The sequence below is a fragment of the Rana temporaria genome, chromosome 1 (assembly GCF_905171775.1).
Source record: "Rana temporaria chromosome 1, aRanTem1.1, whole genome shotgun sequence".
In the NCBI taxonomy this organism is placed as follows: Eukaryota; Metazoa; Chordata; class Amphibia; order Anura; family Ranidae; genus Rana; species Rana temporaria.
Genome location: NC_053489.1, coordinates 469,773,448 through 469,798,026, shown reverse-complemented (window position 1 = coordinate 469,798,026; position 24,579 = coordinate 469,773,448). Strand labels below are relative to the sequence as shown.

Sequence of the window (24,579 nt, the reverse complement as noted above, 5' to 3'; positions counted from 1 at the left end):
AAATACATTTACATTTTTGGTTGTAACATGACAACATTTGGAAAATTTTTAGGGGTATGAATACTTTTTTAAGGCACTGTACCTATAAATGTTAGTATGTAGTTATATTATATACATTTAGGCTTTTTTTTAAAGCAATCTACAGAGCTGGACAAAACCAGCTCTTGAGGGAGTCTGTTCCACATTTTCACAGCTCTTACTGTGAAGAAACCTTTCTGTATATAGAGATTAAATCTATTTTCCTCCAGACATAAAAAGTTCCTCCTTGTTCTTTGTCTTGACCTTAAAGTGAACAATTCAACTCCAAGTTCACTACATGGACCATGTATTAATTTATACATGTTGATCATAACCCCATTAGCCTGGGTTCACACTATTGTGAACACAGACATTGCATGTGATTTGCACCTGTACTGCTGTGCCAATCACGTGCAATATCTGTGCAATGCGAGTTCAGCCATACAGTTGTATAGCTGAACTTGCATTGGATTTGCATAAAAAGAGTACAGGGACTTTTTTTTCCCACACTGGAATCGGATCGCATGGGTGTTCACGCCCAATGATATCTCTCTCTCTGGAGTCTATACCTCTCTTAATATAAGAAATTATTTAGCTCACTTTGGAAACTGCTGCTTGGCATTACATGCCATTATTAAGCTTATGATCTACCAGAACACCCAAAATCTTCTCCCAGTTGTACTCCCTTTTAGCAGGGGTGGCCCGTCTATTAGGGGCGCCCGGGTGCCGCCCCCTTCCTCCTTGCCACCCCCTATATAGTAATGGATAGATTCATACATAGCATGAATCTATCCATGGCTGCCGCAGCTGCCCCCTATTCATGTGTCTGGCCCCTTTCAGATCACCAGGTGCATGCATTACAGCGGCCAGTTTTTTTTTAAGCACCTGATTAGAGCCATAGGCTCTATTAGGCTTCAAAATAGGGTGGGCTTAGGGTGCTGAGGATGCATCCAGAGCCCACCGAGGTGTTGATCCTCCTCCCTGCCAATCATGAAGTGGGACTGATACCTGTCACCCGATTGGCTGAAAGGACAGGCGATCCTATGGGATGCCTAGGAGGAGGGGAGAAGGCACACAGTGGAAGCTAGAAGAGCCACACTGCATGGATGCCCAGTCCCTGCCACGGACAGGGGGTGGTTTGAGTTGCAGCAGGGGGGAGTTTGGTTGTTTGCTGCCACCCCCAAACCAAAAACCACCAGCTGCCACTGCCTCCTAGTATGTATGATACATGCATATTCTTAGCCCCAGGTGTAAAACTTTACATTTATCAACATTAAACCTCATTTGTCACATAGTTTCCCAATTAAGCAGTGCATTGAGGTCAGATTGTAAGTTGGAGACATCCTGTAAGGATGTTATTCCACTGCATAGCTTGGTGTCATTTGCAAAGACTGAAATGGTACTTTTAATCCCAGACCCTATATCATTTATAAATATAGTAAAAAGTAAGGGTCCCAACACTGAATCTTGTGGTACACCACTGATAATTTTAGACCACTCAGAGTATTAATCATTAATTACAACTCTCTGAATTCAGCGTTTTAGAGTTTTCTATCCACTTACATTATCTCACACATTAGCTGTGTGTGTTTTTGAATTTTTGTGGCCTTTTATTCCTATTTACATATTCTGTTATATTCTTTGTAACATTTAAATGATGATAGTGTTCCTTTGTTTTTGTCTTTTTTTAAAAGCTCTTTTCTTATTATTTACAGCTTTTTCAACTTTGGCCGTTGGCCACATAGTTTTTTTTTTGTCTTTTAAACTTATTACCCATGGAAATATATTTTAAAAAACACTCTATCCTAGCCAATTTTTTTTTTTAAGCCCATTTTTTAAAGCACACTTCGACTCCACTCGGTGCAAAAAAAGTGCACACCAAAAAGTGAAACACAAAAAATGCACAGGGTGTACACATAGTCCTCCTCTTAAGGGAAAGGGCCCTAGCCCTGATTCCCTGGGTTTCCACCCGAGGGACCTGGGTACTTCACATGGTCCATCTGGCCAAAACCAGACGGATCCCGTTCGCTGGGAGGTCTGCCGAAATGGACCAACACAAGTACTAGGTGGGGCTCCATCAAAGGGAGACCCCATGAGAGTGGGCGAACCAAGCCAGAAGGCCATGTCCACCCCCTCTCAATACTTTCAGCACAGGCCCGAGGACCTCCTAATCACAAGTGAACAAAACGTGTATGACACCCATCAACCGACAAAAAGCGGCAAACACACATAAGGGTGGGCAAAGGGAAGTGGATGAGGTGCCATTGTGAAATACAATGGCCGGTCTTCCGTCTAGGAATAAAAATCGCTCTGGTCCTAGCCAAAAGGCCCGGCCCAAGAGGCAGGTGTGAAAAAAGTGTCCTAGGTGCCAGCAAAACTCAAAGTGAGACCCCAATAATGGTGAGAATTACCACACCCCTGGAATGCCACTCCAGGGGCACATACACCATGGGCTTCTTTCATGACCTGGCCTTCGATCAGACCAGTGCCTTTCCATCCCTATCAGGAAGTAACCCTTCCGGTTTTCTCTAGAAGAGACCCATAAACGGCCATCAGTTGGTCGAGCAGTTTGGTTTCTGGCTATCCCAGATACTAACCTTCCAGGTTATCATAACATCAGTGGATTGGCATACTGGATTTGCATTCTTACAACTGCCAGTGCTATACACTAGGCATTCCAATATATACAGTATATATCGCTATCATTAAAATCAGCTTTGAAGAATCTCCATAGATACGAATGCTAAAGGGGCTAGACCTGGAATTTGCAGCCATGGATCCCACAGTATGTGAAACTTATTAAGGGAGTGCCCTGTTGCAATAGAATTGGGTTGTGTTTACCTGCGTACAGCAATCCTCAAATGTAGGAGGAAGAGTGGAAAGAAATTTTTACATATTGCATTTGCAGGCCACACATAACAATCTAGATATGGTGGTCTGGGCCTGAGGTGTATATAATTTCTCATCCAAAAATCCCAGTATACAAGTGATGTTGTTAAACAGTCTGGAATGTCATATTATTAGTGGCAGTAACACAATGTCAATAGCGCATCAATTTAGGGCATTTCCAGAGCATCCACAGGGGGTGTAATGTATAGGGCATTTTAGAAGCCCCATGTGTGACAAAAAGTTGGGATAATCTTTGTGTTGATAAAAGGGAAACAAGTAATATCTGTTCCAACACAGCTTGCCGTACCACTTCATCTAAACCAGCAATATGTTTATCCCATCCTTTCCTGCCAGGGAGCAGTTGATTACCATGGGAACTAGCCAAGGGATTCATACAGAAGAAATGAGTCCTCTCTTATCTGTAGTATTAGCTAGTTGATCCGCAGGTGGTGTAGCAATGAGTCTAAAAGTAATCTGCTTAAAAGGTGTGACAGAGTTGAAGGTATTGGAAAAACCTATAAGAGGTGATACCAAATTCCTGTTGTATATTGTGAAAGGACTTTAAGTAGTCATTAGCATGTAATTGAAATAGGAACCGGACACCCCTGGAGTACCAGTCATCAAAACCTTGCAAATACATTTTTTTCCTCTAAGCGTCTTCCCTCCCAAGTCGGTGAATAATGTGATACCCCATCATACCTCAATATGCACTTCATCTCATCCCAACATGGACATACGATTTAAAGTAGGATATTGAGGACAGTCCCAAAGCCTGCCCACCTCCAATTGCACCAAAAGAGATTATTTACAAGACTGTGACAAATGGACAACTTGCATAGGCTCTATGTGGCTAAAGAATTTCTTTATTGAGAAAATATGGGGTTCCAGTTTGTCTGTAACTTTATTATTTACTTAGGGATCTGGATCAATCATGCAGATTAAAAATGTCTGAGGTCTTAACTCATAATCTGCAAACATATTCCAAGTCTGGCGCTCATAAAGTATTAAAGCCAAATTCCACCCATTTAAAAGTCAGCAGTTACAAAAAGTGTAGCTGCTGACTTTTAATAAACAGACACTCACCTGTCCACGGTCCAGCGATGCGGGCACACAAAGCATCGCTCCTCTCCCCCTCCTCTTTAACTATGGGCGCCGCGGCTGTGGCTTTACAGCTGGGTGCACACTGTGCACGCGCAAGCCGCGCTGCGCATTGTGAATGGCTGAGCAATCTTCTGGGACCTGTGACATGTCCCAGAAGATTGCAGGGAGGGAGGGGGAGATGTGAACTTCCTTCCGGCGCCACGGCTCCATGGGAGGAAGTGGGAGCTGGGTGCCTGTCAAAACTGGGTACCCGCTCCCCCCACCAAAAAAAGGACATGCCAAATGTGGCATGTCAGGGGGTCATCAGTACTTAAAATGGAAGTTACATTTTTGGGTGGAACTCTGCTTTAGCCCAGGTTCACACTGAGCTTCGGGAATGAAGCCGTGTGTGTAGCGCTGAATTTCAGTCCCGATTTCGGCTGCGATTTCAGAGACATCTGTTCAGAAACTACTTTTTGAAATTGGTGAAAATTAGGGCGGTGCAATTGATTTGACATGCAATTTGATATGTCAAATTGCATGTCAATACGCTCCAGTGTGAACCAGGGCTTAAAGCTATTTTGATCAGCATGACAGGTAGAATTTTCAGAAGGCAAAGTGAGCAATAGTAGACTTTATGGGCCAGATCCACAAAAACCTGACGTAACTTAAAAAATCCAATTTAAGTTACACTGGCTTAAAGTTTCTACCTAAGTGCCTGATCCACAAAGCACTTATCTAGAAAATTCAGGCTGTGTAACTAAAATTCCGCCGGCGCAAGGCGTTCCTATTCAAATGGGGCGAGTCCCATTTAAATGAGGCGCGCTCCCGCGCCGGCCGTACTGCGCATGCGCGTCGGCCGTACTGCGCATGCGCGAAGTTACGTTACGCCGAGTTTTGAGGATCGCGACGGCTTAAAGTTGCGTCGGGGAAAAAAAAAAATGACAGCGGCATGCATTCCTGAGGGAGAACTCCATGCCAATTTTCAAAGAAAAAATCGGCATGGGTTCCCCCCCCAGGAGCATACCAGGTCCTTAGGTCTGGTATGGGTTGTAAGGAGACCCCCCCACGCCGAAAAATTGACGTAGGGGGTCCCCCTACAATCCATACCAGACCCGTATCCAAAGCACGGTACCCGGCCGGCCAGGAAGGGAGTGGGGACGAGCGAGCGTCCCCCCCCCTCCTGAGCCGTGCCAGGCCGCGTGCCCTCAACATGGGGGGGTTGGGTGCTCTGGGGCAGGGGGGCGCACTGCGGGCCCCCCCACCCCAGAGCACCCTGTCCCCATGTTGATGAGGACAGGACCTCTTCCCGACAACCCTTGCCATTGGTTGTCGGGGTCTGCGGGCGGAGGCTTATCGGAATCTGGGAGTCCCCTTTAATAAGGGGGCCCCCAGATACCGGCCCCCCACCCTAAGTGAATGGATATGGGGTACATCGTACCCCTATCCATTCACCTGGAGGCAAAAAGTAAAAGTTAATAAACACACAACACAAGGCTTTTTAAAATAGTTTATTATTCTGCTCCGGACGCCCCCCCTGTCTTCGTTATTAGCTCAATTACCAGGGGGGGCTTCTTCTTCCGCTCTCCGGGGGTCTTCTTCCACTCTCCGGGGGTCTTCCGCTCTCCGGGGGGGCTTCTCCGGACTCCGGGGGGGCTTCTCCGGACTCCGGGGGGCTTCTTCCATCTTCTCCCCTCTTCCGCTCTTGACTCGGCGAACCCCGGTTCTTCTTCAGCTCTCCGGTGCCTTCTTCTTCAGCGCTGGCTGCCTGCTATGTTTGTGTGTTAGCTCGATTTCAAACAGGCAGCCGGCGCGGTCTTCTGTGGCGTCATCTTCTCTTCTGGTCTTCTGTTCTTCCGATGTTGCCTCGTCGCCTGTTGTCGCTGTAATGATGGAAGCGCGCCTTGCATCCCATTTATATAGGCATCGCCGTCCCATCATGCTCCGGTAGGTACCCACGTGGTGGGTGCCTACCCACGTGCACCCACCACGTGGGTACCTACCGGAGCATGATGGGACGGTGATGCCTATATAAATGGGATGCAAGGCGCGCTTCCATCATTACAGCGACAACCGGCGACGAGGCAACATCGGAAGAACAGAAGACCAGAAGAGAAGATGACGCCACAGAAGACCGCGCCGGCTGCCTGTTTGAAATCGAGCTAACACACAAACATAGCAGGCAGCCAGCGCTGAAGAAGAAGGCACCGGAGAGCTGAAGAAGAACCGGGGTTCGCCGAGTCAAGAGCGGAAGAGGGGAGAAGATGGAAGAAGCCCCCCGGAGGCCGGAGAAGCCCCCCCGGAGTCCGGAGAAGCCCCCCCGGAGAGCGGAAGACCCCCGGAGAGTGGAAGAAGACCCCCGGAGAGCGGAAGAAGAAGCCCCCCCTGGTAATTGAGCTAATAACGAAGACAGGGGGGGCGTCCGGAGCAGAATAATAAACTATTTTAAAAAGCCTTGTGTTGTGTGTTTATTAACTTTTACTTTTTGCCTCCAGGTGAATGGATAGGGGTACGATGTACCCCATATCCATTCACTTAGGGTGGGGGGCCGGTATCTGGGGGCCCCCTTATTAAAGGGGACTCCCAGATTCCGATAAGCCTCCGCCCGCAGACCCCGACAACCAATGGCAAGGGTTGTCGGGAAGAGGTCCTGTCCTCATCAACATGGGGACAGGGTGCTCTGGGGTGGGGGGGCCCGCAGTGCGCCCCCCTGTCCCAGAGCACCCAACCCCCCCATGTTGAGGGCACGCGGCCTGGCACGGCTCAGGAGGGGGGGGGGGGCGTTCGCTCGTCCCCACTCCCTTCCTGGCCGGCCGGGTACCGTGCTTTGGATACGGGTCTGGTATGGATTGTAGGGGGACCCCCTACGTCAATTTTTCGGCGTAGGGGGGGTCCCCTTACAACCCATACCAGACCTAAGGGCCTGGTATGCTCCTGGGGGGGGAACCCATGCCGGTTTTGTTTTTACAAATTGACGTGGAGTTCTCCCTCGGGAAAGCATACCAAATGCCGTCGCTGCAATGGGCCTTTACAAGGTGTGACTAACTTTACACTTTGTAAAACGAGCCCTAATTTTACACTTGCAAAATAACACTTACGGCGCAAAAAAGAAGCTAGAAAGCTTTGTGGATCGCCTTAAGTGCTAATTTGCATACTAGCAACGGCATTTCGACTCGAAATGCCCCCAGCGGCGGATGCGGTACTGCATCCTAAAATTAGGCAGTGTAATTCAATTACACATGCCGGATCTTCTGTGTAACTTTGGAAAAAGCCTTTTGAGGATCGTTTCCAAAGTTACACACAGACTGAACAGCACTTAAGTCGGAGTATCTCTTTTGAGGATCTGGCCCTATATTCTTTCAGTACATGCTTCTCTGCAACCCAAAAGCGATTCATATTATATGCAAATTGTGTATGTGATAGAAAACATATAGCTTACTTGGGTAAATTTTAAAGCTCATCTCCAGACCAGTAGACAAAGTGGGGAAAGGATAGACCCCACCTTTTTTCTTAATTTGATTTGAAGTCTGTGACAAAACACTTTTTCTAGTAAAACTGGGAAGAGTTTGAATCAGTCAAGTTATTATTACTATCTGCTATCTAATCCCATATTTGTTTTCTCTGCTGTCATAAGAATATGAAATTGGGTGAAATTTCCCCAATGGCTCCATGGACAGCTATAAAAAAAACTTGACAGGATTATCTATTCCTTCCAAGCCAAAACTAAGTAAAAAAAAAAAAAAAAAGGTTGTAAATCCCTTTAGCAACCTAACAAGAAATAAAAACACGAGACAAGTTTGGAGTCTATGGGCAAGCCTTCTATAGATGTTTGATCATATTGCTTTTTGTTTGTATACACAATTAAATAGAGCATATGATCCTCTAATGAAACAATATTCTAATATGTGGCACTAATCATTTTCAGATCTATTTGATAAATGGTGATGGGTGGAACGTAATAACATGTATAAAAAGACACCCATGCAGACCAATAATTAATTAGTGCATAGGGTAGTTTAAAATCAGAACCGTATCCCTATGCTGAGGCCCCAACCTAAATTAACAGGTGTGGTTCCGAAGAAGTTCGCTGATAGGCGAACGAAACCAGTCAGTGTGATGTCACCACGCAACTCCAGCGACTTCTGGCTGTGTATCTCCTGTTGTGGGGTTGACTTATACCAACTTATGTGACTGGTTCAGCTGTTTATCCATAGATCCTATCCAAGATACAGCCAGCTACTCCCATTTCCATCCTGCTCTTATCTCCCCATCCAGTCTGTATTACCCTCATTGCGGTTTAATTAAACATTCAACCTCAGTGGCATGCTATGTGGATTGCTACACCATTTTGATTGGAAGATCACCAGGGTTTTTGTCTCTGTGGATGGTGTGGCTTTACCATTTGAATAATCTCATCCTTTCTTATTCCACTGACTGTAGAAGAGCTTATGTATCCCCATAGACTTATTGCAGTGTGGACTGAATGTGGTGGTTGTATGAGGCGTGCTGCCGGCAGGACTCTTAGTTGTTTGACAAAGTTGTAATTTTTAATGTTTGCATCAGTGGTAGTGTTGTTGCACTAATTCATTTTAACCATGTTCGATAAAGTTGATTTTTTAAGTCAATGGTGTTCCTTTATAGGGTTTCTTGGTGATCTCTAATCCCCATTTTTTTCATGATGGGTGTAACGTGGCAATAGCAAATATTTTTTTAAGTATTTCTGTTTTCTATTTGATTTTTTACAAGCAGATGATACAATGACCGGGGATGGTGGTGAGTACCTGCGGGCAGAAGACCTAAAAGAACTAGGAGATGACTCTCTGCCAAGCAGCCAGTATTTGGATGGCATGACCTATTTGAGGTACAGCTTGGAGGGCGGACGCTCAGACAGGTATGGAGGAATGACCATTGTGTTTACATGCAAAATAGAGTTTTGGGTATGAGATACAGTACACTTGTTTAATGAGCTGCGACTATACTGGCTGAAATGTATTCTTTAGCTGTGAAAAAAAAGAAAGTGGAGGCACACGAAAACAGGTTTTAATCAAAATGACAGAAAGTAAGTGGCTGTTTATTACAAGTGGACACAGAAAAGGCCCTCCTCATGCCCAGCTTTTATTTAACAAAATGAATCCTTCAGAAAACTTCAGCCTTCAATTCTCATAACAAAGACTGACAGGAGAGCTCAGCTCCAAAACTTGAAGTACTACCTCCTTACAAGTTGCATGTTTTAGAAATCATAAAACCACTATTCAGTGTTTAGTGTGAACACCCATCTACATCTAGATCATAAAAAACCTGGAGTAAAAAACTAATTGCAGTGCTTCCCAATGATTTTGCAGCAGTCATAGCTTGTAGTTTATCACTATATTTAAATGGGTATCCTAATAGTATACAGTAAAACCTTGGTTTGAGAGTAACTTGGTTTGAGAACGTTTTGCAAGACAAGATACATTTTTAAATACATTTTGACTTGATATACAAGCGATGTCTTGATATACAAGCAGTGTCATGTCACAACTGAGTATAAAAGAGAAGAGAGGCGCCTCTAAGTGGAGCAATATGGTTACATTTAAGGAAGGTAACATTTAGCAACTCACATGGTTGATGAATAAAACAGGCATATCTAAGTATGCAGGCATCCAGGGTAAAGCTGTCCACATTGACCATCCTCTGCACCACAATCGACGACGTCCCTTCCACACTGTGATCTACGATCGGTTCAAGCCTCACTTTTAGATCACTCTACTGCAGGATAGTCTTCCTGGTCACAATTGCAGATTGACAGCGGTGAGAGCATCTTTACCCCAGATGCCTGCATACTTAGATGTGCCTCTTTTAATCATCAACCATGTGCCTCTTTTAATCATCAACCATGTGAATTGCTAAATGTTGTACCTTCATTAAATGTAACCAACCATATTGCTACACATAGAGGCTCCTCTCTTCTCTTTTATACTCTGTATATCCTGCTGGATTTTGCTTCTAATCCCTTTGTGGAGGTGCCATTTGTGGATGGATGTTTTATGGTTACACAACCTATCACATTGCTATAATCTTTTTATATTGACTATAACCTGAATGACTTGCGCGTGGAGCGAACCATTTGAGTTTCCATTATTTCTTACGTGGAAATTCGCTTTGATATACAAGTGCTTTGGATTACAAGCATGTTTCTGGAACGAATTATGCTCGCAATCCAAGGTTTTGCTGTACCTTGTAATGTGTAAAGATTTCTTACATATGTTTTATTTTGGCGTAGGGAATAAATAGACTTTTAAAAATTCAGTAGAATTATGTGACAGCAGTGTCATAGCTGAGCTTAAATCAGATCTTTTGTGAATGTACATTTACCCGTGGGTGATATCTGATTGCAGTGTATGATGTATTTTTTTCTCTGCAGTTAGCTTTATGGTTTTGGTAAATTGCTGTTTTAAATTCAGATTCAATACCTAGAGATTATCTTAACAATGGAGACAAAGCTGAGTAGTTGATGACTACTCCTATATATAGCATGTTGTGTTCCTGTCAGTCAAAAAAAAAACACCTGTTTGGCATTCATGAATATATGTAATAGACAGCATAAAACACAAACATTTATTGCATTGTAGATTTTTTTGTGGTGTTACGCATTAAAGCATTTGTTATCCTAAAAAATAAATACAAAATAAATAAAAAAAATAACATTGAGGTTACAACCATTTTAAGATCCAATAATGGGAGGGACACTAGCACTCATCTAAAGAATCACATGCACAGTAAGTAATAAATAAATAATACCTAACATACAATAACAGTAAACTTCCTCTGGAAAAACAGTCTATATGTAAAGCGCCCCCATCAATGAATCCTCCAGAAACAAATTTACTTCAGAAAGCACTATAACTGTCTTGAGCTCAGGGTGTAAAGCTATTGCTGTACCCACGGTACTGGATCAGAGTAAACTTGTTGTCGCATTTGCAGTTAATAGGAGGTACATTTACTAAAACTGGAGAGTGCAAAATGTGATGCAGCTCTGCAAAGAAACTAATCAGCTTTCAGATTTTTTGTCAAAGTTTAAATGAAAAAGATAAAGTTGGAAGCTGATTTTGCGCTCTCCAGGTTTAGTAATTCAATCCCATTATGTTCATGCATGGAGAACGTCAGCTGACTACCACTGTTAACTAGCGGTTTGAGCCCCTTCGTGGTCGCCAATTATGTTGACCAAAATCAATATATTATGAGATTTTATATATTTCTCTAATATGATTTGGTAAATTAAAGTTCTTAAAAGTGAAAGCTTCAACACAACAACAGAAATGTATTGGTAAATAGTATGAAGGTCTAAAAGTAACAAACAGCCATCTATCTAGTTACTGGAAAAGGAAGCAATATTATGAGCGCTCTAACATACTACTTAGTACAAACAGTAAGAAATAAAAGACATAAGGCAAACATTTAGATAAGTACCAGGGATATATTCCATTATTACCTTTGAACTGTGCATGAGGGCCACATTCTCGTAACTGGTGTTCCAAAGACTTCTAACTTCTCCATCTAATCCCTTCCTCTAGTGCAGTGATGGCAAACCTTGGCACCCCAGATGTTTTGGAACTAAATTTCCCATGATTCTTCACTACACTGCAGAGTGCATGAGCATCGTGGGAAATGTAGTTCCAAAACATCTGGGGTGCCAATGTTCCCCATCACTGCTCTAATGTGTGTGTTCTCATATAGGCCTATCCTCAATTAGTTTTCATGGAGTGACTCTAATTGGTGGGTATATCTATTCCCTATATTCAAATCTTACTCATCCCTTTTAGAATTGGCTAATTCCCACCCCCCTGTATTTAGCATTAATCTACCCCCTTTATTGCAAATTCTTACCACACTTTTTTTTGGGAGGGAAACCTAAGTATGCACACGTTAGCAAGCGTTTATGGGGGGAAATTACGTATTCATCGAAGGATGGCCTTCTTCATTGCATATCTAAACAAGGTGATCCTTTGAAGTGGATATATAAAAAACAAACTGGTTTGGGTCCCATTGTTCAGATAAACAAACTCAAGCACAGAACTGTCTATGAAAAGCTTTCTCACATACAGTAGTAATTCATCGAATATTCAACTTGGTGAACAACTACCCTCCATCTTCAGAAAAAATACATATCAGAAGACATATTACACATGCAGCACATTGATCCAACTAAAATATATTCGTAAATACAATGTTATATATATATATATATATATATATATATATATATATATATATATATATATATATTAGTTGAAATTTCACATAAATTCATTATCTAATACCACTCATATGGAGTGCCCTCAAGACCCAATGGAAGTAAAGAAACGCTTAGAATCCCAACCTTGGGTCTTAGGTATAAAGTTAATATTTTGTATAGAGACCTTAAAATAAAAAAAAGCTCTTTAGTTAAGGAAAATAAAAGTTTATGCAATTTGGAGCTTGAAGCTTATAAATCTTTTTGTTATGGTGAATGTATAGTATTATTCAGAGCAACCAGCAGTCTACCGTTACAAATATTCGAAATATTTATAAAATGTAGGAAGAATGTTCAGCAATTAGGAATAGAAAAAAAAACGGTTTCACTAACATCACCACCACATCCATTTTACTGATGTTAATAGTTCATTTTACCTACCCAACTATTTTTTTTAATGATTTATTCTTTATTTGTTTTTCTCTGACTAATGCGTTAGTAACCCTTCATTTCTTAACAGTTTTTCTGTCATTATTCCCTTTGTTTTTCTCCCTTCCATTTATATGGATTTAATCCCACAGTACTATGCCTAGGTAGGTATGACATTGCATGAGATGACTATTTCCCATAGGTTCACCTTGTACCTCCCAGCATACAGTACATGTTTTTCCATAAAAAAGCTAACTGTGACCTTCACAGCACTACCGCCATGTTCTGTGTTAACATTAAGTCACTGTGCTGCATATTGAGCATTCAGTCTCCAATGTCATATATATATATATATATATATATATATATATATATATATATATATATATATATACACCGTGATTAGTGACAATTCTCTAGTTTTAAGCATATCAGCATCATCAAGTAGTACTATGATGTGAACTTCCCAATGCAACCTCTTTCACAACTGAGGCACCAGAGCATTGAACAAAAAGTTTTAATATGGCAGTCATTTTATCTATTTATTCCAGTTATCAAAGTTTTTTGGGCAGTCATTTATTTCATAGAGCATTGTCTCATCCTGCTATACACACCCAGCATAAATATGTATTTTATTCTAGTTGTTTACTATAATATTACAATTATTTAAAACATATATAAAAACTAAAGGCCATTTATTTAGTAAAGTTTTTTTTTCTTTTTTTCATAGATTTATGGGTCACTGTAATGATCACCCCTTTTGTAAACTACTACTAAATCTTTAGGGCTCCCTGTTTGGGGTGCTCTTTAAGTTTATATGAAATACATTCAGGTTCATAGTTTTTATTACATAATTTCCAAACAATTTTCTCATTTATCTAGATGATTTCAGTTTTTCATAGCAGTGGCTTTTAATTACATTTTGTATTCACAGTTTCTTGTAACATTCTTAATGTTGTCTGTTTTTGCAGTTGTTGTGAAATCTGTACCCAGCTTTTGTGTGATGCTTTATTTGTGTCTTTGGCATTAGCATCATGTAAATGACTTTAAAAGAGCATGAAGCTGATTCAGTGTTAGTGCAGTTTGTATCTTCCAGGGGATGTTCTGCATGTATTATACATGCAGTTAACCTAAAGTTACTCTTTGTATACTCATTTATCCAAAGGTAATTGTTTAAAGAATTTAATTCTCTAATATTAGACCACATGGTATATTAAGTTTCTTGTTTTCAGATGCTATATTTTACCCATATTAAACTGTTTTATGTTTATTGTATTCAAAACATTTAAATGTGGTCTTTTTGAGACATTATAGTCTCCCCTGGAAGCTGCATAGATGCTAATTGCTAATGGTTTCATTCTTTGGCTTGTCCTTCCATCCCACCCTCCCAAACCCAACACTACTGCTGATGTGTATATTGTGAACCGACCAGCCTGCGATCCTTCAGTTCAGACAGGTCCCACACGATGAGCCATTCCTCATACCTCAGAGGCAGTGCCATGATAGATGATACTGTTATCATACCCCATGACCAGGTGAGTACTTTTATAAACTTTTTGTATTTCTCATATAATAAGTGATATGTTTTGAAGTTTTAAATGAAGAATGGTGATTTTAATTAAAGTGATTGTAAACTATATATATATATATATATATATATATATATATATATATATATATATATATATATATATATATGTATATATATATATATATATATATATAATTTTTTGTTTAATAACAAACATGTTATACTTGCCTGCATTATGCAGTGGTTTTTGCACGGAGCAGCCCCAATCCTTTTCTTCTCAGGTCCCCCACTGACACTTCTGGCTCCTTCCCTCTGCCCAGTGCCCTCATAGCAAGCCGCTAACTGGGGAATGGACCCTTGACTAGGGGTAGGAGGGAATGAGGGGAAGCCTGTTCTGAGCATGTAAGATTGACTGTGAAACACTTGTTCCCAGTCTTCACTACCTCTGGCCACCACTAGAGGGAGACACCACTCCATTTAGCTGGCTGACCACACACAGGCAGATACGAATACTAAATACAATCTTGTGCACTCTAAGGGTTGGGGAACAGTCTAGCAATAAGCACACACTTCTTGGATTCCTCCAGCTATCCTACAAGCTAAAACCCCAGTGTTAATAACTCCTCCCATTGTCCACATACATCCACACACCAGAAACACAACAAACTGTAGGTTGCCACCACCTAGCAGTTTGTCCACAGACTGGTCTGCTAGGCAACCACACAAACACACTGATCTCTGTCTGACAGATCTGCTAGTTTATATCTGCATGCAATCTGCCTACACACAGTGCAGTTTCATACAGATTGGCAATGAACTTTCAAAGATACTAAAATGCAACAATCTATCCAAGGAAATGAGCCCTATGTTAGCACAAGGAAGTCACCTATTAATTTTATAATTTAATATTCCAAAAGCGGGCAGCGCATGAAATATATACAAAGGAACAGAATTACAAAAAACACAAAAAAGGGACATACAGAATTGGCTATTCACAATGAGAATAAAAACAGGAGCATGTCAGAACATCCGCAATTCACCAGTCAGAGGGACAGGCTCCATATGAATCACCCCACCTCAATTTATTGAAATATAAATTGACTTTAGCCCTTGGCCAATCAACCCTGGGGGATGTTGATGTCCCAGCCCACAGGACAGTTTGTGTTCTTAAGTGAACAGGATTAAATGGGCCCTGAACAGTTCCAATGGCTGGGTCAAGGTTTCGGGTTTTTCTGACACCAGCGTCAGTTCGATCATGACAGTACCAATCACTGCCAGGTGCCCTATAACCATTTTGTGTGTTTCTCCGGGATTCTACATACCCTACAAATACAGTTTTACATGTATAGGTACCCCAAAATATGTACAACCAGAAGGAATTATTTTACTCTCCCTGCAACTAATATTTTAGCTTTTATGACAGATAAAATATATTCCTCAGATCTGTTGATATAAATCAAAGTTGGCAGACGGTTCAGAGTCTTCTCACTGTCCCCTGCTGGTTCTTGTAGATGGAATGACTAGGGCCTTTCTTTTGAGGCTCCAGGAAGGTGGCAATCTATGGCCTCGTACACATGTCAGAGAATATCGTCAGGAAAAACACGTTGTTTTCCCTGACGAGATTCTTGGCAAGAAACTCTTGCCGCCAGAGTGTACTGACTTTCATTTCAAAAGAACCACGGTTCTTTTGAAGGGAAAGAACGCAGTGACGTCATCGCGTATCACGAGCATGCGCTTGTCACATTTGATGCCGATTTTTTGCCGAGAAACCCGGCCGTGTGTACGAGGCCTCTGTCTACCTGGATGGGATCATTTTATTGTCATCTAGGTCTCAACTCTAGCCTAGAAGCTTGCTCTGCCCTTTTCAAATGCTAATAGAAAACATATGTCTATGAGCAATTGCAGATTAATACCACAGAATTAAACTACATCTACAATCACACTACTTCTAGGGATCAAGTCACATCTCAGTTATTAGCGAAACTAGCCTACTTTTACATGTATGTTACATGAAGTGTTAGACTTCTGTTTTAACATAAACATGTACTGAGTGAAATATATCTGCACATTGGGTGGGGAGTGGTGCTGGATCTGAAAAAGTTTCCATATTTGATATTGTAGCTTTGTAACATAAGTATGGTTATTAGCCCTCTTCTTAAGGGACAACTACACAATTGATTTAAAAATCAATATTGTGATGGATCTAGCATACTTATTAAATCAATATAAAGGCTTTATGATTTTTCACCATAAAGCAAGATTTTGCCATGGTCCTAACTTTATTGCTAAAATCAGCCAAAATGGTGGCTGCTGACAACATCAGTAACTGACCATCCATGCTCCTGTGGGAGGACAAGTATACATGAAGTATTATCCCATGCTCTACAGCATTCAATGCACCTGAGAAGCCAGCCAACCATGGGCTAACATATAAGTAGGATGAACAGAAGGGGTGCCATTTGGTTAAAATTTGAATATTCTTGCATGGTAAGCTGCATTTTTAATGCCAGAGAGGGGTGTAGTGTTCTTTTGTTCAGTGCTGTTGGTGCACATGTGAATGCTGCTAAATCCCCTCACCATGTCCACCACGTGGTTAACGGGTGGACAGGACAAACAAAGGGGGAGGTTGGGTGGGAGTAGGTTTCCTTGGGTGCATTAAATGCTGGGACTTTTAGAGCACAAGAGTGTACTTCCTGTTCTTCCTGTCCCTTTAAAGGAGCCTGAATGGTCACTTAGTGATAATGTCAGCTCAGCGGGCACCATTTTGGTTGGAATAACAACAGAATTAATTTAGGCAGACCATGGAAAAATCGAAGTTTTTGTGGTAAATAGGTATAGTACTTATATTGCTAATTTGAAGCGTGGTAGCCTCGTGGTAGCCTCTTAGCAATATTTATTAAACAAAGGTGCAGTTGTTCTTTAAGACAGAGTTGTCCTGTAAGACCTAGTATAAAAATCATTTGCATTACATAAAAGCTATACAGGGATTGCCATTGCTGGTTTCTTGGCTCTTATTTTGAGCGCAGGGTACAGTACGTTCTGGGATACTGTTAGGCTGGACATAGATGGTTCGAATCCTGCTGAATCATCCGAGATTCAAACCTTGTTGTGGGCAGGCTGAAAGTACCAAGTCCGATCAATCAACTTGGGTACAACCAACCCTTGGTTGCAGGAAATAAAATTTCTCTGTCTATGGCTTGCCTGAAGCAAGTGGACAACAAAATGAGAACTTTCATAAGAGCTGGATTAGGCAGCGTTCATGTTCCTTTCAAGTTGGTTTTCTTGATAAATGTGGGCGATAAGTCATAGAATTGCACCTTAAGTTTTATATAATGAATACAAACTTTAGTGCATTTTCCTGCCCTAAAATTTGAGTATATTATAGATCTGGAAGGCCAAAGATGTGGGATCTCTCACAGATAAAGCTAGGTTGTGGGAGATTACGGTAACTCTTCTTAGTTTGAATTAAGTGCTGCCAGAATCCATTGCCATCAGGACTCAATGCTAGACTGCAGCTCACACATAATAAAGGCCACCTTGACACTATGCCCGAATTTACAAATACATATATAATTATGGATTAAACATAGCAACATGTTTTTCAAAACATTAGCATATACTGATGAATATTTACATCAAGCTGTTAGGCCTGTACATTAATTTTAGGTTATACTGGTGCAGAAGTCATTAAAGTGAACAAACTAGGTTCCAGAATCTGTTTGGCAGCAGATCGTATAATGTTCAGATTTATTTATAGAATTAAAGGAATCTTGTGGGGAACGGCTTAAAATTTCAAGTCATGAGCTACTAGCTAGGCCTTAAGAGTTACCTGCCATGAGTTGCCACACCCAACCCCTACTCTGCACTGCCCCTAATTCCACCCCTAAACACGCCCTCCTAAATTATCTCATGAAATTACACTGTTAAATGTTTTATGTAGAATTAAGTTACAAAAATAAATATTAACAACACCTTTAGCAATATTGACAAAAAGCAATGTAAACATAGAAAGAAAATAAGTGCTTTACATCAATAGCCAATTCCTCTCCCCCTCCCACAATCTATCATACTTATGCCTCCAATTCCACCCCCTCCCCCGATCTATCATACCTATACCTCCAATTCCACGCCCCCCTGAATACCTTCATACCTATGCCTCCAATTACACCCCTCCCCGCCAACCCATCATACCTATGCCTCCAATTTTACCCCCTCCCCCCAGTCCATCATACCTATTCCTACACTTCCACTCCCCCAACCCCCAATACATCATACCTATGCCTCCAATGCCACACCCTCTCCCCCCAATCTATCATACATATGTCTTCAATTCAACCCCTCCCCCTAATCCATCATATCTATGACTCAAATTCCACCTCCCCTATCTATCATACCCATATCTCCAATCCCCCACCCCCAATCCATCTTACATATGAATTCAATTACCCCCCCCCCCAAATCTAGCACATCGAAGCTTTCAATCCTGCCCCCCCTTTCTCCCAGCACACCTCTTATTCCATCCCCCATCAACCATACCCCCCCCCCAGCAAATGTTCCTATTTCCAATCGACCCCCAGCACACTGTCATTACTATTCCACTGGTGTGTAGCGGCATTGGTGCACACTGAAGGCGAGCGGACACTGAGGGAGAGAGAGTGGGCCAAGAGGGTTTGAGCCCGCCCACTTTGGACTGAGAAAACATGCACGAGGTAGGTAGAGAGGGGCAGCCCCAGGTGGCTGTACAGTACTCATTGAAATGCCAACGCTGTGAGCCTGTGTGAGCCTGTGTGGAGTGGAAATTTTGAGGGCTACTATGGGGTATTAGTATGATCCCACCAGATGCTGACAGGAACAGGATCCCCTCAAGATCCATCACCCCACACCTTTCTTCCTTCTACTTCCTGCGCCCTAAATATTTAGCCAGAATACACTTAGTTAAAGTTGTGTATCTATCTATATAGATCTATCTATCTATATAGATCTATCTATCTATCTATCTATCTATCTATCTATCTATCTATCTATCGATCTATATATATATAGAGAGAGAGATATATCTATATATAGATATATCTATATATAGATATATATACTGTATATAGGGAGAGATATCTATCTATAGATACAGTAGATAGATAGATCTATATATATATATATATATATATATATATATATATATATATATATATATATATATATATATATATATATATATATATATATAGTACAGAGCAAAAGTTTGGACACACCTTCTCAATCAAAGAGTTTTCTTTATTTTCATGACTATGAAAATTGTAGAATTACACTGAAGGCATCAAAACTATGAATTAACACAAAAATGTTTGAAACAACTGAAAATATATTTCATATTCTAGGTTCTTCAAAGTAGCCACCTTTTGCAGCAGACACATCTCTAGAACTGTTAAGAGGAGACTGTGTGAATCAGGCCTTCATGGTAGAATATCTGCTAGGAAACCACTGCTAAAGAAAGGCAACAAGCAGAAGAGACTTGTTTGGGCTAAAGAACACAAGGAATGGACATTAGACCAGTGGAAATCTGTGCTTTGGTCTGATGAGTCCAAACTTGAGATCTTTGGTTCCAACCCCTGTGTCTTTGTGCGACGCAGAAAAGGTGAACGGATGGACTCTACATGCCAGGTTCCCACTGTGAAGCATGGAGGAGGAGGTGTGATGGTGTGGGGGTGCTTTGCTGGTGACACTGTTGGGGATTTAATCAAAATTGAAGGCATACTGAACCAGCATGGCTACCACAGCATCTTGCAGCGGCATGCTATTCCATCCGGTTTGCGTTTAGTTGGACCATCATTTATTTTTCAACAGGACAATGACCCCAAACACACCTCCAGGCTGTGTAAGGGCTATTTGACCAAGAAGAAGAGTGATGGGGTGCTGCGCCAGGTGACTACCTCTTGTAGCTCATCAAGAGAATGCCAAGAGTGAGCCAAGCAGCAATCAAAGCAAAAGGTGGCTACTTTTAAGAACCTAGAATATGAAATATATTTTCAGTTGTTTCACACTTTTTTGTTATGTATAATTCCACATGTATTAATTCATAGTTTTGATGCCTTCAGTGTGCATCTACAATTTTCATAGTCATGAAAATAAAGAAAACTCTTTGATTGAGAAGGTGTGTCCAAACTTTTGGTCTGTACTGTATATATATCTGTTTTCTATATCCAAGCAGTCTTAAGTACCTAAATAATAAATATGATCTGATATTAGCTGGTTTTATCCCCTGTACAGTAAGGCTCGAGTTGGGGAAGGGGGAGAGCAGCACAAGGGGAACTACAGTAGTAAACTGTGCTGCAGGGCTCATGTACTAACAAAGAACATGCTGGTAGGAAGAGAGAGCATGCTGACACTGTCCACTGTCCATAGGTTGGGGGAGGGACAAGACCTGTATGTTTTCTTCCCTGCAGCAAACAAAACTTCCTGGTCTCCTGCCAATTAAAGCTGTGTGGCACAGCTGTGTAAAGCATAACTAGATGGACAGAGATGCCAATTCTTTGTCAGGATTTAACAGCCTTATATGTATATCATCTGTGTATTGAGATACATGCCTCGAGTTCACCTTTACGCTATTCATATTTTCTAGGATATTTTTTTCTTATTGGACTTCCTATATAATATTGGCAGTGCCACTTTTTTTGTGTTTCATCCTTTATGGTTTCAACCATTGTGTATGCTCCTTTGTATGCTTAGTATGTTTACAAATTGTAACCTAATTTATTTGTAAAAGTGAAAAAGTGAAACTATAGCCAACACCTTTTTAGTTTTGTATAGAGTGGGGAATAGCTTGAACTATTGTAACCCTGAAAGGTATTTTTTCATTGCTGTTTGTACTGTTGAGGAGATTCCCCTTCACTTTCTATTCCTGGTGACCACACAGTAGTTGGGGAAATTCTCCACCAGTCACACAGACAACAATTAAGGCCTGACATAGGTTCAACCTCTACCTAAAAATAAAATGTTATTTGTATAAATCATCTATGCAAAATAAGTTTGTTATACTTATATTATTCTTTATTGTAGGTTTCATACTTGACAAAAACAGAACAGAACACTTATCGGCTGAGCTGGGGGAACGATAATTTAGACAATGTTGCACTTTCTTCAAGTCCAATCCATTCTGGGTAAGTATACCTTATACAGTGCCATTAGCTAGGGCTATATGTGATTATTTTAAGGAGTAGTGTTCCTTATGGATGACAGAACATTACTGTGTTTTTTGTGATTGTCATCCGATGTAGTGTGGGAAATCTGTAAAGTGAAGGAAGAGATTAATTAGTATTACCAGCAGGTGGCAGTCAAGCTAAAAACAAAAACAAAAAAAACACTGAGACCGGGTTCACACCTAAGCGAATTGAGTGCAGCTTAAACCACAGAACAATTCTAAATACATTGTTTTTAATGAGGCTGGTTCGCATATGTGCGATGCATTCGCACTGCGCATTGCCGAAAAAACGTGTGCGTTTTCTAGGCATTGCGGTGCGGCTCAGGAGCGAATTCAGGCCCATTATCTTCTATGGGCACGCATCTAATTCGCAGATGTGTTAATTTCTCTTCAGGATTTCTCTCATTCATCTTACTACACTTCTCCCCTCCCCTCTCCCAGGTCTCCAAATTCGCAGCTAAAACAGAGCTGATCTGCTGAACAGTTTTCTTATCTCTCTGCAGAGATAACAGAGCTGAAATCCACTGTGCACTACAAGTGCCCTGCAAGTGCATGTGGAAGTGCAGTCGCTGGAGATCTGAGGGGGACATGCAAGAAAAATAAACAGTATTTTTGCTTGCACATGATTGGATGGTAGAAATCAGCAGAGGTTCCCCTCGTTAAAGATCTTCCCTTCAGATTTACAGTGACTGCACTTCCAAGTGTACTTGCAGTGCACAGTGGATTTTCCTTTAATAAATCAAATGTCTATATACACGGGTCAGCCATAACATGTTGACCCTCCACCAGAAGATATGCTGTGGTGTCTGGCAAGCCGTCAGTAGCAGAACCCTTAAGTTCTGTAATTTGCAAGGTGAGGCCTCCTTGGACTGGACTTATTTTTCCAGATTATCCCACAGAAGCTCAAATGGATTGAGATCTGGAGAATTTAAAGGCAAAGCCAATACCTCAAACTTGTGTTTCTCAAACCATTCTTGAATTCATCAGATTAGGCTACCTACTTCCATTGCACCGTGGTCCAGTTCTGCGGCTCCCGTACCCATTGTAGGCACTTTTGGCTGTGGACTTGGATCAGAATGGTCACCCTGACCGGTCTGCAGCTATGCAGCCCCATACACAACAAATTGCAACATCCTGTGTGTGTTGACCAGCATTAATTGTTTCAGCAATTTGAGCTACAGTAGTTCTTCTACAGGATTGGACTACATGGGCCAGCCTTTGTTCCCCATGTGTATTAAGAGCCTTGGCTGCCCATGAACCTGTCACCAGTTTGCCAATTGTCTTTCCACTGCAGATGGAGAACATCCCACAAGAGCTTAAGTTTTGAAGATGCTCTGACCCAGTTGTCTAACCATTACAATTTTGCGCTTGTGAAGGTTGCTGAAATTCTTACACTTCTGGAACATGTTCACTTGCTACTTAGTATATGCCACCCACATTCAGAAGCCATTATAACAAGATAATAACCTTTATTGCCTTTACCTGTCAGTGGTCATACTGTTATGGTTAAATGGTGTGTATGCACGCATGTGTGTGTGTGTATGTATGTGTGTGTGAGCGTGTATATATATATATATATTATACTGTATTAACTTGACATCATATATGTCTCTCAGTAGCAAACATTCCCCTATGTAGCCCTAGAAAGATTACATAAGGATTTCTTGACTTTTTTTCTCTTTCTTCTTTCTGTGCTTTCTCACTGCTAAATAATCTGTTCTGTTGCAGCCACATATCTCCTTGTCTTGAAAGAGACCACAGCAGGTGATCCTAAACTTTATGTTCAATATGTGATTACGTTGCTTCCATATTGTTTTCAGTAACTCACATCAGGATGCTTTAGTGTGTTTACCCCAACTAATTACCTAAAATATGAAATAATACAGCATAATTTCTGTTATCATGCATTAATTACACAGTACATGTGTAAATACACTTTCACATACACCTTGCAAGCATTTCCAAAATCTGGATATGTTTCCCAGTCCATCAGAATAATGCAGAGGCATGTCACTGTGCAGGGCTTCACGATAACTAAAAAATGCTAGAAAAACTGAAAATAATGGAATGATATCTGCAAATCCCGAAGTTTTCTTATTATGCTAAAATGTGAGAGATTATATATTTGTCGGGTTTCCCTTATATTAAATTGTATGGTTTATATTAAAATTTAATGATTCTTCATATTGTAGATTCATGTTACCTTTATGCCAAGATGGCAGCTTGCACTGTAAATAAAAAAATTAAAAAGTTGCAGGTGTTCTTTAACAAAAGCTATTTCTAATCTGGAATGATGTAGGGAAGCATTTTTATTAGAAGTAAATTTAGGTATGAGATATCATTTAATGATGAACTCCAGAAAAACAGCAAAATATGTTGATTAAATATATATATATATATATATATATATATATATATATATATATATATATTAATTCTGCCATATATTCTGCCATGTATTGTAGAAGGCTAATACCAGGTCTTAGTCAAATTCTTTCATTGGTGTCAAAGGCATATTTCACCTTTTAAAAAAGTAAAAAATGAAATAATAATAATAGTAAATTAAGTCACAATAATTTTAACGTGAGTTATTATTATTATTTTGCCATTGGAGTCTGCAAAGCATTGCACCTGGGATCAGTAGATCCCAGGTGCATTGCACAGGCTCCTGCAGGCTATTCTTCCAGTTGCAGGTCCATATCGAGTAAAAAACATTGGTTATGGGGCAGGAGGAAATATCAATTGACTACAACTGCAGTGACTTGTAGTGTCTTCGTTCACAGACCACACCAACGTTTTTTCCCTTTGTACCTGCCTGAAGGTCATCATTAAAGCCGGCCATGGACGGTTTGAGTCTGCTAAACCCTGCTGACCCGGCCCGAGATTCGAACGATGTATCAGCAGGCTGAATGTGCTCAAGTTGATCGATTGATCAACTTGGGTACAACCATCTTGTCAGATTTTACATAGGATTATTGCTAGTGGCTATTATAGCCGCTAACCATATTTCACTGTGTTCTCCCACTGTGGCTGGCTTCCGCTCCACCTGCTAGGAAAACACAAGCAAGTGTGATTCCTCCATCAACACTGACTGTTTTGATGGGGAATCAAGCTGTTTTCTTTCATGTAGCTGTCTAGGACCGGCTTAACAGTAGCTTGATGGTCTTATAGTATGTAATGCCATCAGACCTGGCAATCACCGGATAACAGATTGTGTGATGCCCA

At 41.1% G+C, this 24,579-nt stretch overlaps 1 protein-coding gene across 32 annotated transcripts in view; it reads left to right on the top strand.

The window, feature by feature from the left end:
* ANK2 (ankyrin 2) overlaps window positions 1-24,579 on the top strand; it is a 711,894-nt gene that overhangs the window by 586,995 nt on the left and 100,320 nt on the right. For 18 of the 32 annotated variants that reach the window (XM_040328781.1, XM_040328751.1, XM_040328698.1 and 15 more), the window contains 5 exons: window positions 8,737-8,878; window positions 12,781-12,792; window positions 14,061-14,163; window positions 21,213-21,313; window positions 23,083-23,118. In XM_040328781.1, coding sequence (XP_040184715.1) covers window positions 8,737-8,878; window positions 12,781-12,792; window positions 14,061-14,163; window positions 21,213-21,313; window positions 23,083-23,118 — 394 coding nt within the window. The remainder of the gene's footprint in view (window positions 1-8,736; window positions 8,879-12,780; window positions 12,793-14,060; window positions 14,164-21,212; window positions 21,314-23,082; window positions 23,119-24,579) is intronic. The other 14 variants (XM_040328814.1, XM_040328854.1, XM_040328744.1 and 11 more) reach the window with 5 other exon arrangements.